This window comes from Crotalus tigris, unplaced genomic scaffold, assembly GCF_016545835.1.
Source record: "Crotalus tigris isolate CLP2741 ecotype Arizona unplaced genomic scaffold, ASM1654583v1 scf7180000019068.10715455, whole genome shotgun sequence".
Lineage (NCBI taxonomy): Eukaryota > Metazoa > Chordata > Lepidosauria > Squamata > Viperidae > Crotalus > Crotalus tigris.
Window position 1 is genome coordinate 4138969 of NW_024097358.1, and position 16931 is coordinate 4155899.

At 40.2% G+C, this 16931-nt stretch overlaps 2 protein-coding genes across 8 annotated transcripts in view; one reads left to right on the forward strand and one right to left on the reverse strand.

Annotated features, from left to right (window-relative positions):
• Positions 1 to 52: 52 nt before the first annotated feature.
• SAXO2 (stabilizer of axonemal microtubules 2) lies at positions 53 to 11415 on the forward strand. Of its 2 annotated transcripts, XM_039358973.1 has the most exons (5): positions 97 to 180; positions 3436 to 3638; positions 4891 to 5070; positions 7528 to 7730; positions 9053 to 11415. In XM_039358973.1, the coding sequence occupies exons 3-5, from the start codon at positions 4952 to 4954 to the stop codon at positions 10042 to 10044; spliced, it is 1314 nt and encodes a 437-aa protein (XP_039214907.1). In that variant the 5' UTR covers positions 97 to 180; positions 3436 to 3638; positions 4891 to 4951; the 3' UTR covers positions 10045 to 11415. The 2 variants fall into 2 exon arrangements, with proteins under 2 accessions (XP_039214905.1, XP_039214907.1); XM_039358971.1 differs by lacking the exon at positions 3436 to 3638 and having other exon boundaries at positions 53 to 180.
• A 1014-nt stretch (positions 11416 to 12429) lies between these two features.
• Positions 12430 to 16931, reverse strand: part of ADAMTSL3 (ADAMTS like 3) — a 168222-nt gene continuing 163720 nt past the window's right edge. For all 6 annotated transcript variants that reach the window (XM_039358892.1, XM_039358891.1, XM_039358897.1 and 3 more), the window contains one exon: positions 12430 to 15935. In XM_039358892.1, the coding sequence (XP_039214826.1) occupies positions 15713 to 15935 (223 nt within the window). In that variant the 3' untranslated portion in view covers positions 12430 to 15712. The remainder of the gene's footprint in view (positions 15936 to 16931) is intronic.

Consider the following 16931-nt stretch of genomic DNA (forward strand, 5'->3'; position numbering starts at 1 on the left):
CTCGAAGGAGAGGGGCGGAGCTTCCCCGGCCGGGACTCCGCCCCGAGGAGCGTTGCTAAGCGACGGGGCGCTTCCCTAGTTACCGAGGAGGAGGAGGAGGAAGGGGCGGCCGCGAAGGCAGCTGCGGGGAGACGCCGCGATGAAGCAGCCGCGGTGCCTGTGCCAGATTTGCACTTGCGGGTAAGAAGGGGGCGAGGAGGAGCGGGGTTTTTTTTTTAGCGCCGCTTCTTCACCGCCTCCCTTGCCTTTGCCGCAGGGAGCGCTGGGGCCGTTCACACGTAGCGCGTTCCCGACACGCGTCTGCCCGGCAGGACCCTCGCCATGGGGTTCTTGCTGGGGTGGAAGGGTGTCATGCGGGCCAAGGCGTCTTGGAATCCCCGTCCGCGCTTTTTTTTTCTCTTTCAGCCCGACCTACTCCACGGGGTTGTTGTGCATGCTGGTATAACAATGAGATTTTTTTAAAAAAGACCCTTCCACCAAGTTGCTTAGATAGGAAGGAGATGGTGCCCGTTTTATCCTCCTTACCTGCTTCCTTCATTGGAACAACTACCCAGAGCAGGGGTCTTCCAACTTGGCCCTTTGATGACTTCTGGACTTCAACTCCCAGAATTCCTCAGCCAGCTTGCCTGGCTGAGGAATTCTGGGAGTTGAAGTCCACAAGCAGGGGGTCTTCAACCTTGGCCCTTTGATGACTTCTGGACTTCAACTCCCAGAATTCCTCAGCCAGGCAAGATTCTGGGAGTTGAAGTCCACAAGCAGGGGGTCTTCAACCTTGGCCCTTTGATGACTTCTGGACTTCAACTCCCAGAATTCCTCAGCCAGCATGCCTGGCTGAGGAATTCTGGGAGTTGAAGTCCACAAGTCATAAAAGGGCCAAGTTGGAGGACCCCTGACCCAGAGTCACTAGGGAAGCAAGCAGCAGATCCATCCCATGCCTTATGATTTCAGAGCAGATCCCTCATCGCTAGTAGCTGAGATCTAGAGTTGTTCCTTTTTTGCTTGCTTGCCTACCTGCCACTAAGATGAGAAATCCCAATAAATTGATCCTTATTGTTTTCCAGCATGTTGTGCACACTTAATAAAACAAAACAGAACACATAGCAACTGATGTATGTGTATATGGACGTAATAGTAGCTAAAATATTGTTTGAGAGATGAAAATCTCTTCACCAGAGTTGCTTATTGGCCCCAAAATGCCAAAATGTCAGCATAAATACTAGCTTTAGAAAAGACATACTAGCAAGATACGAGCAAAAGGGGAAATAATTAAATTTCTGTCTCTACGTTCACATCTCCAACAGAAATATATTAGATCCAAACAAACATATATTTAATTTTACCCTGAGGACCATTAAACATTATTCTTACATTTTTTTTTCTTTTTAAAACTCTGAATCCCTTTATTTGGGGTGGAGTCAGGGTAACTGAATGGAGCTTCCTGACACCTATGCAGAGTTCTCTATTTTCTCTTTGTGCCCTGATAGAGAAACATCTGTCGCTGCCTAGGATTGAAGTCTCAACCTTCTGAGTGGGGAGGCGAGGGTCTTTACCTCTAGGCCACCATGCCTCTCAAACACTGTTCTTACATATAGTGAAGTAAATTGTGTTTGATCTAGAGATGTGTTGTGACCTGAATAAGACTGTCATAAAGCCAGTTGCAAACTTTTCTGATTGTATTTTCATTTTTCAATAGGCTCTATAAAATATGGTTTCTAAAAGTTGCCTTTTCAATGTTCAGTATGTGCATGAATAATAATAATTCAGAATAATTATGAATTATTCTTGCATTTTCATTTTGAAGGAAATTGAGCCTTCCATTTATTGGAACTGGAGCTAGGAGCCCAAATCCTTGAATCTTAGAGCCCACATTGTATTTAAAGTGATGGCTAGCTGCATTTGGAACCCAAAGGAAGTTTCAACAACAGGTTGGGATATGGGAGTCAAGTACTTAAGCAAGCAAAACATTAAAAACAAGTTACAATGTGATTCAGCTCCTTGAATCATGGCCAATATAAACATCGAATGACATGACAGTGGAAGAGGCAAGACAGCTTAAAATTAAACAGTGTTTTTTGTTCAGATTCTGGGATGAAATACCAGAGAACAAAAGCTTTGTGAGCCACGATGATCAACAAATGATTTGCAGAATAAACATTGTCAACAGTTTTGTAATTGATAAAAATCTCAAGTCGGTATTGATTTAGGCATTAATTGCATTCGCCAGGCTTTGATAGCTGCGCTATTTGTTTCAATGGGGAACCTTGTTGCTTAGGATTTGTTACCTGGGAATTCAGCCATACACAAATTAAGAGTTGCTAAGAAGAAGGAAAAAAAAATAGGACAATGTAAAAAGCAGTCATGTAAGTGGTAAGAGGACTGTAGTCTTTCATCTGATTACAGTTGTGTGTGTATGATTATAAATGCCACCTAATAAAGATTAAGACTAATCTTTGTAGGTACATAAAGATACCCACGGGGACATTCTTTCTGTGAGAAATGCTTCCGTCCTAATCAACTGAGTCAGTTGTGATTTTTCTAAGTTTACAACTAAAAGTACACATGTAGATGATACACATACTCAACTTAATAGACGTCTGTGTAATCCCAACTGAACTCAAGGGCACCTACTTCTGATTCGTGATATTATCATTTAAAGTAGTTTGATAGATGTCTCTCCTTCTGCAAGATACTCAAAAGTATAGAACTGTATTGGGGGTTATGAGATCCAGTGCCGTGCAGGGGTTAAGGTATCAGGCTAGAAACTGGGAGACTGGGAGTTCTTGTACTGCCATAGGCACAAAGCCAGCTGGGTGACCTTGGGCCAGTTCTCTCTCTCAGCCCTAGAAAACAGGTAATGGCAAACCACTTCTAAAAAAACTGGGACTCAACACTGACTTGAAGGCACAGTAAAAGAAAAACAAAAAAACCAAAAAACGGTTGGAGGCTATAGATTTGTAACTGAGATTTGATGTCATCTCCAATCTTCAATTCGCAAGATTCGCCCTGGGGAAGCCATGACAGTGACCATAGTATGCCAAAACTGGTTCTAAAGGCAACCCATTTCGCTGATTAATTGTTCTGTGTCAGGAAATTGCTCCTTAGTTCTAAGTTGGTTCTCAGGAGAAATTGACCGCAAGCATGAATTAAAGGACAAAAGACTCTACAAATGCTATAGTCTTATTAGTCTTGCTAGAGAATTAAATGCAGTAAAGACGTTTTCTTGTAACAAAGCCATGTTGGCTGTTTCCCACTTCCAGATGAATTGCTATTATCCTAAACAACTATATGAAGGGTTTCAAACCTTCAAAACTGTACACAGCAATTCATTTTTGAACCCTAAAGTACCATTCATACTGAAACGTAATTGTAACTATACTGGTGCCACGGAAGAAGACAAAAGATAAATTAAACTACTGTTTTTGAATTGTTCTATAGCATTAGACAGTTGAGAATAATAGAGATCTAAGAAGAGGAGATTTAGACTTCCAAAAACCGCTTTCAGAAAGAAAAAAAAAAAACAGTTGACAGAATGTATAGAATGAAAGAGAGGAAGAGAAAGGCAAGAGAAGGAGAGGAAACAGGGAGAATGGTGACTGGTTGACTTCCTTCTGATGTCACAATTCATCGCATCTCAAACAGTAAGTCGTCTCTTGACAATTAGAGGAATAAGCAATCTTACAAGGAGGTGAGATCATTTTGATGACAGGGGATTTACTGAGTGTTTTCCCTTGTTTCCATGAATGTAACTGTAGCTAACAGTGACCATAGATAAGCTATCAAAATCAGGAGAACCAATTGCAGTGGGATCCAAATTGTGGCCGGCTTAACGGTGCCATGAATCTTCAGGCATGGTCTGCATAATCGGATGTCTCATTCAGAGTTACTCAACTCCTGACCCATGAGGCAAAGATAAATGAAATAAAGACAAGAGCAGAGGTTACACTATCACACCTCTCAAACCTGACATGGTCAACTGTCATCACCCCAGTTGATCACCCTCCTGTTGAAAAGCCAGTACAGCCATCAAATTAGGCAGGGACTTAAGACATTGGCATTCAACTCCCAAGCTCAGTCTTCCAGCTCATTCTTTATCCTCCTTCCATAACATTACTTTGAGGATAAAATATGTGGGAAAAAAGATATTAAGACTGTCCTAAGCCCTTAAAGAATTATGCATCCAATGAAAAGCTACTATATCACTTTTTTTTAGCCCTATGCTTAACTCTGTGAGGCTAAGGAGATAGTTTAGGTTCCCCTTCATCTTCCTTTGACTTTGATCCTAACCCTACCTGGATTGAATTCTGGATGTAGATAAGAAACGTCTTAAAGAGAATGCCATCTTTAATATTCATCTCGCAAAATGTGGAAGACTGAATACTTGCTGCTGACAGGTTAATCTCTGTAATGTAATTTCTTTTTTTACGACCTCTATTGAATGTCCGTAAAATGCATTTGAGTATCAGTAAATTCTACTGAAAATGGGTTTTTTTTCTCCCTCTTATCCAAATTAGGGACCTGAGGAATTCATTTTGATTATAAGCTGTCAGAAAACTTAAAGTCCTAATGGAGGTTGTAGTTTTCTTTGGATTAGTTTTATCTGAGTAATGAGAAATGTTTTGTTTTTAATTCCTTCATTTATAGATTGGGAATACCCTGCAAAGACTGCATTAAATCGAATCATCCCGAAGGGGGTCTGTAAAAGAAGCAAACTAAGATAAACGTAATTTTATCTGATCGGTAAATGTGCAGTCTTTGCACAGTGTTAACAAGGCTGCCTTTTAATATTTCAAGAAGTAATCACTATCTCCAGATCTTGGTTAGTACTGGCATTATCTTTGATTATGGTCTCAATTTTTTATTTTTAATTTCCTGGTTGCTCTTCAATCCCAGACGCCATCGTTGTCCTCATAATCCAACAAGGATTTATGACTATGGAAGAGGGTCAAGCCTCATGACGGAATACACGGAAAAATATCCCTTGTACAGCAATGCCCCTCCTCCCAAGAGCCTCAGGCCCAAACAGGAATATCGGAGCCATGGAGGGAAGATGGAAGGCCTCAGTACTTTCAGGTAAATATTGCACAATATTAGAAACGGGAATTCCCAGGAAATCAGGGTGAGGAGGAAAATAGGAGAGAAAAAGAAGATAACTTATTGAGTTTTGTTTTGAAGTAAGCTTGTGATGTACAGGTGGTCCTCGACTTACAACAGTTCATTTAGTGACCATTCCGAGTTACAACGGCACTGAAAAAAAGTGACTTAGGACCATTTTTCACACTTACAACCTTTGTAGCGTCCCCATGGTCACGTGATGCACATTCGGATGCTTGACCTCTGACTCACATTTATGACGGTCGCAGCGATCTAGGGTCCTGTCATCCCCTTTCTGACAAGCAAAGTCAACGGGGAAGCCAGATTCACTTAACAACCAGGCTACTAATTGAAGAATGCAGCGATCCACTTAACCAGCGTGGCGAGAAAAATCGTAAAAAAATGGGGCAAAGCTCACTTAACAAATGTCTCACTCAACGACATAAATTTGGGGCTCCATTGCGGTCATAAGCTGAGGACCACCTGTAGCTTTAATCAAAATCATTACACAGTCAACCTTTGACTGTCTGAACAGAGATTGCCTCCATGTTTTGTGGATAGAAAAGAAAATCGCAAACTTTGCGTGTGACTCAAGGAATAATCCTGCGGGAAAAAGGAAGAAGAGTGGTGCTTTAATGTTAATATTCTCTCTCTGTAGGAGAGAGAAAAAAAGAGCCAGTTTGGTGTAGTGGTGTAATATAACGGTTCAGGTACCAGGCTAAAAACCAGAAGACTGTGAGTTCTGTTTGTGCTTAAGGCATAAAGCCAGCTGGGTGATCTTGGGCCAGCCCCTCTTTCTCTCCCAAAGAAGCTCCCTAAGAAGGAGGCAAATCACTTCTGAAATCTTGCCAAGAAAACTGCAGGGACTTGTCCAGACAGTTGCCAGTAATCACAAAGTGACTAAAATAGCTTCACTCCCTCTTTTTTGTGGTATCTCAGGGGCTGCCCCAAAGAAGAGGGAGTCAAGCTATTCTCCAAAGCGCCTGAAGGCAGGACAAGAAGCAACGGATGGAAACTAATCAAGGAGAGAAGCAATCTAGAACTAAGGAGAAACTTCCTGACAGTTAGAACAATTAACCAGTGGAACTACCTGCCTCCAGAAGCGGTGAATGCTACAACACTGGACGTTTTTAAGAAGAGACTGGACAGCCATTTGTCTGAAATGGTATAGGGTTTCCTGCCTGAGCAGGGGGGTGGACTAGATGATCTCCAAGGTCCCTTCCAACATCATCATCATCATCATCATCATCATTATTATTATTATTATTATTATTATTAGACTCACACACACTTTGGGAGAAAAGACAAGCCTATTTCAGCCCATGTTTTATCTGGAACTTTTCTGCAACCGTTTTATCTGGAACTTTTCCTAAATCCCTCATGTCCTTTTCACCATCACAATTTTCTTTTTTTAAAAAAAGAGAATTAATCTTTCTTCTCCCCTAAAGCTTGATGAAGGTTAAAATATATATGTTGCTATTTCTGTAACTCTTAATGGACTTTTGCTGATTAACGTTGAATGATGAGGCTTTATAATTTGTTTATAGATAAGAGATGAGATATGGGAAGAAAAGTTTTTGTCAAAATGTCAGACAAGGTGATAAGTTACTGAAACTGTACTTGTCTTGATGAAGTGGGGAGGTCCCTTTTTTATGGGGGGGTGTTCTTTTTTTCTGCACTTTTTGAATTTTCTTTTAACTTTTTGTATTTTTCTTAGCTTGTTTTAGTTTTTTATCTTTGTATTGTTAAGCTTTAATAAAATTGTTATGAAATCTTGCCCAGATAACTGCAGGGATTTGTTGTGAGGAAGAAGGAAGGAAGGAAGGAAGGAAGGAAGGAAGGAAGGACAGAAGGAAGGAAAAAAGAAAGGAAAGGAGGAAAGGAAAGGAAAGAAGGAAGGAAGGAGAAAGGAAAGGAAGGAAAGAAAGGTGAAAGGAGAAAGGAAAGGAACAAAGGAATGAAGGAAGGAGAAAGGAAAGGGAAAGAAGGAGGAAGGAAGGAAGGAAGGAAGGAAGGGGAAAGGAAAAGAAAGGAAAGAAGGAAGGGAAAGGAAAGGAAGGAAGGGAAAGGAAAGGAAAGGAAAGAAGGAAGGAAGGAGAAAGGAAAGGAAGGAAAGAAGGAAGGAGAAAGGAAAGGAAAGGAAGAAAAGAAGGAAGGAGAAAGGAAAAGGAAAGAAGAAGGAGAAAGGAAAGGGAGGGAGGGAGGGAGGGAGGAAGGGGAATGTTCCTTTTAGAATCAGGCTTACCTTATGTTTTGTAGTTATTTATCTTAAGACATAATCAACCAGTTTTCTTTCCCCAGTCTGGGAAGATTTTAATTAGAGCCCCGATTTCAATCACTCCAAAGATATCAACTAGTCAGACTGATTTATTGACTAAATGCTAAATGGTTTCTTTCTCAGAGTTTCCCCCCCCCCCTTTCCTGTCTTCCTACCAGATCGGACTACCTTCCCTACGATATAACATATCGACCCCTGCGTGTACAAGAGGAATACAGGCCCATTGCTGGAGAAATTGACCTGGCAACCACCTACAGAAGGGATTTCAACCCTCACAAAATAGAGCCAGTAATATTAGTAAGACCTGCAGAAAAGAAATACCTTTCTAAATGCAAGCTGAATGCCATTCCAACCTACCAAGGTAATAGTGCCAATTACTTTTACCAAAGGGGAGAAAAAGTGGCCAAGGATGATGGATGAGGTTTCAAATAGCTGCTTTGGTGAGGCAGATGCTGACTTGGTTGTTGCAATGCCATCCTGATAATTTCCCTGTAACTGAAAGATGTCTAATCAGCAGTGGATACTCTTAATAAGAATAATAATAATAAAGGGACCTTGGAGGTCATCGAGTCCAACCCCCTGCTCAGGCAGGAAACCCTACACCATATTGGACAGGTGGCTGTCCAGTCTCTTCTTAAAAACGTCCAGTGCTGGAGCATTCACCGCTTCTGGAGGCAGGTGGTTCCACTGGTTAATTGTTCTCACTGTCAGGAAGTTTCTCCTTAGTTCTAGGTTGCTTCTTATTGAGAGCACATGGAAATTTAAGGTCTAATTTGGGCTCTCAGACCAAAACCTAGTTTAGTTGTCTTAGTTCTCTGAAACCACCAGAGAACTATACTGCTGATCAACTGAAGCATGTTCCATCAAACAGGCTTCCCAAAGCGTGTTTGATGGAACAAGTTTTGGGAAGCATGTTCATCAGCCACCTGTGTGATTGTAGGGGGGTTCCTGATGATCTTCCAAAATGCTTCCAGTCTGAACTTAACGAAAAATTTTGATGGAATCACAGAATTTTTGAGATCGCTTCCAGCTGTGGGCGGTTTCCTTACCTGAGCTTCATAAAGGAAGTACCCTGTAATGACCTAAAATGATTTAAGCCGATCTGATAAACATGTCCTCTTAATGAATGCTAGGTCCTAGTTAAGCATATTTTACGGGATCTAGACACGTCAGGACAACCCTGCACTCGGCATTTGCACAATATTGTAATTCTCAGGATTTCTTCTGCAAAGTCCTTTAAGATCAGGTGACATATTGTAGATACCTTATTCATACGTTCTCCTAGTAGTCAAATAGGGTGGAAGTAATCAAATATGTCTCTGTAAATTCTGGCACAGTGATTCTCAACCTTTCTAATGCCGTGACCCCATAATACAGTTCCCCATGTTGCGGTGACCCCCAAGTGGGTGTGGCCACCAATAAGAGGGAGTAGGACAGCTAGGGAAAAGGGAAAAAAATGGCGGACAGCATGGTTTGGCGACCCCCGTGAAATGGTCATTCAACCCCAAATGGGGTCCCGACCCACAGGTTGAGAACCACTGTTCTGGCAGAACCAATGATTTTGGCACATTCTCCATTCACCTTTTGTAAGCTCATCCCTGGTCTACTCTTAGATGAGGCGCATGGGAAGACTATAGTAACCTCTGTCACGAATGTAACCATTCCGTTCTTTTTATCTTAAAGCTGATTTTAAACCCTGGGAAATAGAAAAAAGGGCATCCTATAAAGTGGAGCGCAGCTATCAGCCTCCCACTGAAAAGTTTGGAAACGCCACGACCTCTCAAGATGCTTTTATTCCACGGGAACTTGCTCTCCAGAAGATCATTAAACCTGCTGACGCCACCACGCTTTCGGACCAACCTTTTGTCGGCGACACGAGTCATCGGCGCGATTATGTTCCTCATCAGCTGGAACCCAAGTGGAACAAGTCAAAAGAGGCATACCGGCCCAGTAGTCAGCCTTTTGAAAATATCACCACCCACCAGAGCGATTTCAGGGGGCTTCCCGGCGATCTTCCGAAAAGCTTCAGGCCCGAGCCTACCAAAATAGAAACAAAATCCAATTTTGAGGGAATGACAGAATTCCGCGACCGCTTTCAGCCGTGGGCAGTTTCCTTACCCGAGCTTCGTAAAGCGAAGGAGTACGCTCCCCCTACTGGTAGCATGGAGCTGAATTCCACATCCCGCCTGGATTATCCTCCTCACATCGTCAGTCCAGTGGTCCTCATGAAACCTCTGGAAAGGAGCAAAATAAGCGGCCTTCCCTTCCAAGGAAAGACAACTATGAGAGATTCCTTTCAAGCTTGGGAACTCCATCCACCAGAAATGATTAAAAAGCCCCAGGAAATCCCAAAGCCCACAGGTAAATTTGAAGACCTCACCACCTTCCGATCTCACTATACGCCACACAGTCTAATCCCAACCCAAAGCTGCAAGCCTCCAAAGGTGGCTTTGTCCAGTTCGGCACGTTTCGAGGATGAAACCATGTATCGTAGGGACTATACCCCAAAGAAAAAAGAGATCTGTCCAGCCAATTACCCCTCTCCTCCAGAATATGCCTATGTCAGCACCGATTCACGCGGCCACAAATTCTTCCGTGAGGTGACCCCAGAAGTCAGTCAGGTGGTCCATCCAAATGGCAATCACGTTCCAAAAGAAATAGCCGTGGCGTCGTAATCTCTCATGATTTGCTCTGCCCAGGGCCGAACAAATACCACGCCTTAGGCAGATTAATACGGTTGCTCTAACCATTAAAATAAGCACAGTGATTACCATGATTTGGGGAAGGTGAAAATTGAAACGTTTGCAAGAATGGTGATGGAAACTGAATCAGTATTTCTATGGGAAAAATTTTTTTCTTCAGTTGTTTGTTAAAATAATTTAGTCCTTAATGAAAATGTCTCGCTCGGCAATAACTTGACAATTTAATATACAGTCAGCACTTCTACTATGTACTGTATAGTATGATTTGAAGGTAATCTGTCTGTAGCTACCTTTTTTTTTTTTGCCAATCTATTTTCTCAAGCTAGATCCAGGAAGGAATCATTAGTTACACCTACAGTTTTTCCAGGTTAATTTCTGGTATGTTATCTTTGGTAATGCGAAGTAATGGTCACAGAAGTAGGCTAGAGTTGACCAATTATTGGCTAAAGAGGTCAACAGGAGCCAATGGTTGTTTACAAATAAGCCTATAATACCTTGAACCAAAAGTATTATAACAGCATGTTGAGTGATCTCTGAACTAGCTTGCTTTTTTTGTTTTGTTTTGTTTTTACTTTATGGGGCTTATTGAATGATAAGTGACACTTAACTGGTCACTGATCTGCATTATCAGCATATCTATACTTGCCTGAAATATGGGGCAAATCTCAACATTCTGGCATCCTGTCCTATCAACACAACTTTTGGGGTTGGAACAAGAGGCAGAGTCTTAGTCTCACTGGTCGATATCCCTTGAAGCATCTTCTTTGAAGCAAATTCAGTTGAGCTAACTACCCTGGAAAGATTTATAGGATCGTAAGTATGCCTCAGCCTCACTAGACAGATGGAGAAAAAAATTCTATTCCGTTTCAATTTGATTCAATTTCTTATTGAAAAAAAAGAGAGAGCAAGATAACATTGTAGAATGATAAATCAGCCTTTCAGATCGTTATTTCAGCCCACGTTTTTTTTTATTAATGAAGTCCTGATTTGATTAGTCCTAAACTGATGAAATTTGTTCCAGTGAGTGTTTCTGTTTCAATGTGATAGATTGAATTTTACCTCTTGAGTTATTTTGTACTCGTTAGCTTAAGGAAATGGTTTTATAATTGAAGCACCATGTTATCCTTCTGCTCTATCCTCAAGTTATCCAAGTCAGAGACTAATAGTGTCAAAAGAGCGAAAATAAATCATCCAAAAAAGGGCAGGAAACCATCTGAATGTCTGGGAATGTTTGCTTTGTGTCACTCACACAGATACAGACTGAGATTAACATCCATTTATTTTATGACTTGTCCTATGTAAATGTATTGCTCTAAAAATCTAATTAAACACTGTTGTGTCACATTATGTTTTCCGTTTCTTAAAATACTTTTAAAGATTGTAGCTAGACTCAGGGTGTAGAATCCCATTTGCTCTGAAATGGTAATATATCTGAACACTATGGAATGAACTTTTTTTGAAATGTAGTCATAAGGAAATCCTCGACTTGCAACAATTCATATTTAATGACCGTTCAAAGTTACAACAGCACTGAAAACAATGGAATGGAATGGAAGGAAAGAGAAGGGAATGGAATGGAATGGAATGGAATAGAATAGAATAGAATAGAATAGAATAGAATAGAATAGAATAGAATAGAATAGAATAGAATAGAATAGAAAAAATGGAATGGAATAGAATAGAATTGAATAGAAAAAATGGAATGGAATGGAATGGAATGGAATGGAATGGAATGGAATAGAATAGAATAGAATAGAATAGAATAGAATAGAATAGAATAGAATAGAGCTGGAAGGGACCTTGGAGGTCTTCTAGTCCAGCCCCCTGCTCAAGCAGGAGAACCTACACCATCTCAGACCAGTGAATGTCTAGTCTCTTCTTAAAAATCTCCAGTGATGGAGCGCTCACGATTTATGGTGGGAAGCTGTTCCACTAGTTGATTGTCCTTACTGTGACTCGTGATCATTTTTCACACTTATGACTGTTGCAGCATCCCTATGGTCATGTGAACAAAATTCAGACATTTGGCAACTGGCTTGTACTTAGGATGGTGGCAGCTTCCTGGTGTCCTGTGATCAGCCTTTGCGACCTTTGGACAAGCAAAGTCAATGGGGAACCCAACTTCATTTTACATCTATGTTACTAGCAACGAAGGTAAGGGGAGGGGCAAAACACATTCTTGCTTAACAACAGAACTTTTGGGTTCAGCTGAGGTCGTAAGTCAAAGGCCTGATCATCATTTAAAGCCCACAGCATCACACGAGTATTTACAGGTCCAAAACGGTTTAGTGCATTAAATGCTAGCAGCTAATTATTTTCAAATAATTAAACACAAAAGAAAGCAATGGTAAGTTTTAGTAATAAGAAAAACTAGGATCCAAAATCTTTATTACACACTATACAAAAATATTGCACTTTTAAACCAGATAATAAATATATACAAAAGTATTTACAGGTTATCTTAACTTAAAGAAGGGGTGTGATCAAAAAGACAAGGATTGCTTTAAAATTTAAGGCCCTGATAACAGCAAAAGTTTAAAGTCCACTGAATTCCATGAGATCAAAGGTTCTGATTCTGCTTTCCATGTTAGCACTAAATGACTCTGGAAAGAAGCACTTGTATTCATGCAAAATCAAATGCTAAAGTTTTTTCCTACTACAATCTTTAATTTTGCAAGTAGGCCTTTATTTCTCAGTAGGTGTTCCTTATCCTAGAATACTGAGAAGTAGGACTCAGCCTGAGTTTGCCCAGACATCATCTTTTTGAGCTTCCGTGGAGTTCTTTCTATCTCCATGGGGAACATTCAAACATGTAATTTCACTTGGCTATGAAAAGAAAAAAAATATTCTTTGATTTTACTGCAATCGGCCCAGTTGCTCGACTTCAGTTTGATCATTTTGGGTCATTCAGCCAAGAATACCGTTCCTTCATTCAACCCCTTTTATACGGTAGCAGTAGTTTAGCTGTTAGTAAGGCTAAACCACGATTTGGTTCTCTTTGGAAATATATTTGGGACAGAAACCCAAAACTCAGGCGTTAACTTTTCTGTCCTTCGTCAGAGGGTTCAGTTCAAGAAAAAGCAACTTTTGAAGTTTATGCAAGAACTCAGGAGTTACAAATGAAAACAAAACAAAAGCAAAAGAGAAGAATGGTATATAGAATATCCTTGACTCAATGGATAAGGCCAAGTTTCAGGTAGTCTTGCATAGTTTTTAAACAGTAGTCAAATAAACTTGGAAAAACTACAAGCAGGGCGTGAAGATAAAGCACACCTGTGATATTGTCTGAAAATGACATTTCCACGCTGCTTTGAGAGCTAGTAGCCATTGATAGACAATGGACTCCAATAATCTTAAGAGCTGTACATGCTTTGTAAGTAGAAGATTCCAGGTTCGACCCCAGCATCTCCAGGTAAAGATAGGAAAACTCCCAGTTTAAAAATCTGAAATGCTGCCACCAATGAGACAGATCAATGACTTGCTAGAAGGCAGATTCCTATCTAATTATGGTTTCATCCATGTTTATATTGCTTTCCAGTCAAGAAGATGGCTTCCCCAGCCATCCGAGGGCTTCTGAGTTAGTCAAGTTAATGTCTTCCACTTTATTTTGAGGCATAACAAGCATGTATAGCATATATTTTGGTCTATGCTAAGCTCTGTGTCAATTAACTTCCCTGGTTTCTCTTATGACAACTGAACATTTGGTTCAATCCACTTGGTTCCATTTTCACCAAGCGCAAATTATGTTATCTTTTCTGTTATTCTAAAGAACTTCAGGAGTCATATATAGGAAACATTTCAAACCATTTCACTTGCTCATTTCTCTAGCTTTTTCAACACCCGGCCAGAATTGTATGGAGCCACATTCATTTATGTTCCTCATAATGTATGTTATCTGACAGTTAAAACTGAGATTTTTATTATTTTTTGCACAAATCTGCATAGGAGCAAAATGTTATTTGAAGTATTTGACTCGCAGGCATATTCCCAAATGCATAATGATCAAAATGGATGAAAATCAGCTGAACTGACCCTGAACATACCTGTGTCTCAAAGTGTAAAAGATCTGGGTTTTTCACCCTCTTTCAAATGTAAAGTGTAAAAATGTAAAATAAACAGAATTTCTTCAGAAGCAGCGTAGATTTTTGGCTGAGGATCTGCTCTGAGTTCTCTTCTGACAAAAACAAAACAAAACAAAACAGTTCTCAAACTTCAAATTCAAATGGAAACATTTAAATTCTGAGCTCCAGTGTCGAAACCTCAAATCCAATTTCATACCAGGCTAATGATGCTCCCTGCCTTGATCAGATTCCAGAGAGATTGAAAGATGTGATCTGTCTTCCTAAAATTACACTGTATTAATCAAAAACAATTCCATGGCAAGTTTGCAAATTGTAACATCATGTAGATCACTTTTTACTGAAAATACTTAAAGGAATGAACTTGTGATTCATCTGAAGCTAAAGAAATGAAGTCTCAGACAATGTGGTTTTGCCCTAAAAATGAAGTAGAAACAATAGTAGGGGAAAAAAAAATAACAGTATTTTTTCTATATTTTCTGAAAATTGTCTTAAAATGGATTAAATCAAGAAGGTGACAAGCAAAGCAGTCCGACTGCTGATTCCAGTATATTTTAAATTCACTAATCTTCAGTTGTATTTGTACTGTCAGTAGCATTAGTTAAATCCAATAAATTCCCATTGTCTCATCGTAGAAGTTGTTCTGTAAGGCTGCAGGCAGCTTTCTTGTTCACGAAGGCTGCAAAGTCAGTGTTGCAATTTCATCACATCTGAAGGACACCAGATTAGGAAAGGTGCTTTCAAGTAGTATACTCAGCGGACCCATAATGATTTCTTTTTTAAAAAGAAAAAAGAAAATAACCTTTAAAGTTATTGTAAAAGGCATAAAAGGGAGCACAGGAGGAATCAGGAAGAGAAAACATTTTGTCCCAATCTATGAATTCATATGGTCAATTCAGCAAGCCCATGTCTTGACTGTTGATAGTCTTCGGTGTCCTACAGAACAAACCAAGCTAAATGAAAACTCTCCCATCGATGATGCACCATTTATCACTTCCCATAAAAGACTAACCTTCTCCACATGTTTGACAGCACCTTTGCTTGTAGAGGTCTACTAAGCATAATTTTAGATGCTTTACAAATGTGCAGTAATGTGTGGTATCCTTACAGTTGCCTTCTGAAAAATATATGGAAATGTGACAAAAAGGAAAAATTATGTCATCACAATAGATGGCTCTTGGATGCTGAAGTCCTGCTATCTCATGTCTGGCGAAAACAGGTGTAAGACCGAAATAAAACGTCAACATCCCCTCTCTCTTTTTGCTTTGCGTGTCTTTTTTCAAAACTACCGTGGATTTACTGTGTAGATTTCCTGGAGGCTCATTCACTCACAAGAACCATTAATATTTATTGATCCAATCCATGGCATAATTTGAAGCTAACTTGGGGGTTCTTTGGCTGTTTTCCTCTTTACTGCTGACTGGGCAAAGTCACTCAGGCACCATTGAGCAGGACATGGATTGATCAAGTTCCTTCTGCAGCTAAAGTTCAGCCACACACCACGTTCTAAACGCCATTTGCCACAAGCAACTGGCAAGGTGAGAAATGGATGTACAGTGTTTTTACATATTGTCACAAGAAGTGACGTTGCAGTGTTTCCAGGTAGTGGGTCTCTTCTTCCATGCACAGAACTGATTGGCCACCAATCTCTTCTTTTTCCTGTGTACACAGCTGACCTGTCGTGACTGGAAGCCACTTCCGCAGTCTACAGGGCACGGATGCCAGGGACCTGTTCGCCAATATACATCACAACTTTCTGAAGAACAGTTTCTTCTCATGGAAGGCCTGCAGAAGGGGAAAAGGAGGGGGGAGTTGGAAGCTGCAGTTTGACTTAATCCAGGAGATGGTATTTCTCCCCCTCCTGATCCTTGTTGCAACATAAGGTTTATCCACTCCCAGTATTACAGTATCAATAAAAAATCCCTGTTGCAACATAAGACTTATCCATTCCCAGTATTGCAGTATCAATCAATGGAGAATCTCCCCTTTTAAGATCTAAATTTAAACCAATCCAAAGCCAGCTTCTTTCATCTCTCCAATTCTCTGCATTTTTCATTCCTGATAATAAGTCTATTTAGTCCCTACTATTCTTCAGCATGTGATAAGCGTTTTTTTTAAAAAAAATCTCCTTTCTATTTTCTACCATACGTTGGTTGAATTCAGATTATGCTAAATCAGTAAACCTCACACTTTAAGCAATCATCTGGGAATCCCAAAGGTGCTTTCCCAAAAGCCAGCTAGAGTTTCTTGTTTTTTTTTCCTTGAAAATATTTTGCTTTTCATCCAAGAAGCTTCTTCAATTCTGAAGAAGACCGAGAAAACCAAAAAAGTCCAAAAAAGCCTTTTGGAAAAGCAACTTTGAACAACCAAGACCTGGATGGTTGTTGAGAATCTCCATAATCGCATTGAGAATCTCCATAATCATCTAGGAAGTTTCTGTAGAGTGCTTTTTCCAATAATCCTCCCTTATCTCCAAACTTTTTTTTTTTTTTTTTTTTTTTTTTTTGCCAAATCTCAAACTGGTGTGGAAATGGGATGCATCCAACTTGTAAAAATGAGAAACCGAGGGAAACGGAGATAAAGGCATTCCTAAAAAGTATCTAGTCATATTTTTTAGATCTAGAATTGCAGCCAAATGCCCAGATGACAAAACACATATTAGAGGTATTCTGACTAAATAGGACAGTTTGTAGGTGTAGTTTGCTGTGTCCCATAGAAACATTTGTAAATTCTTTGTTTTTCCACTGGTAACATTCCTCCACAAAGAAAGAAAGGGAGGTA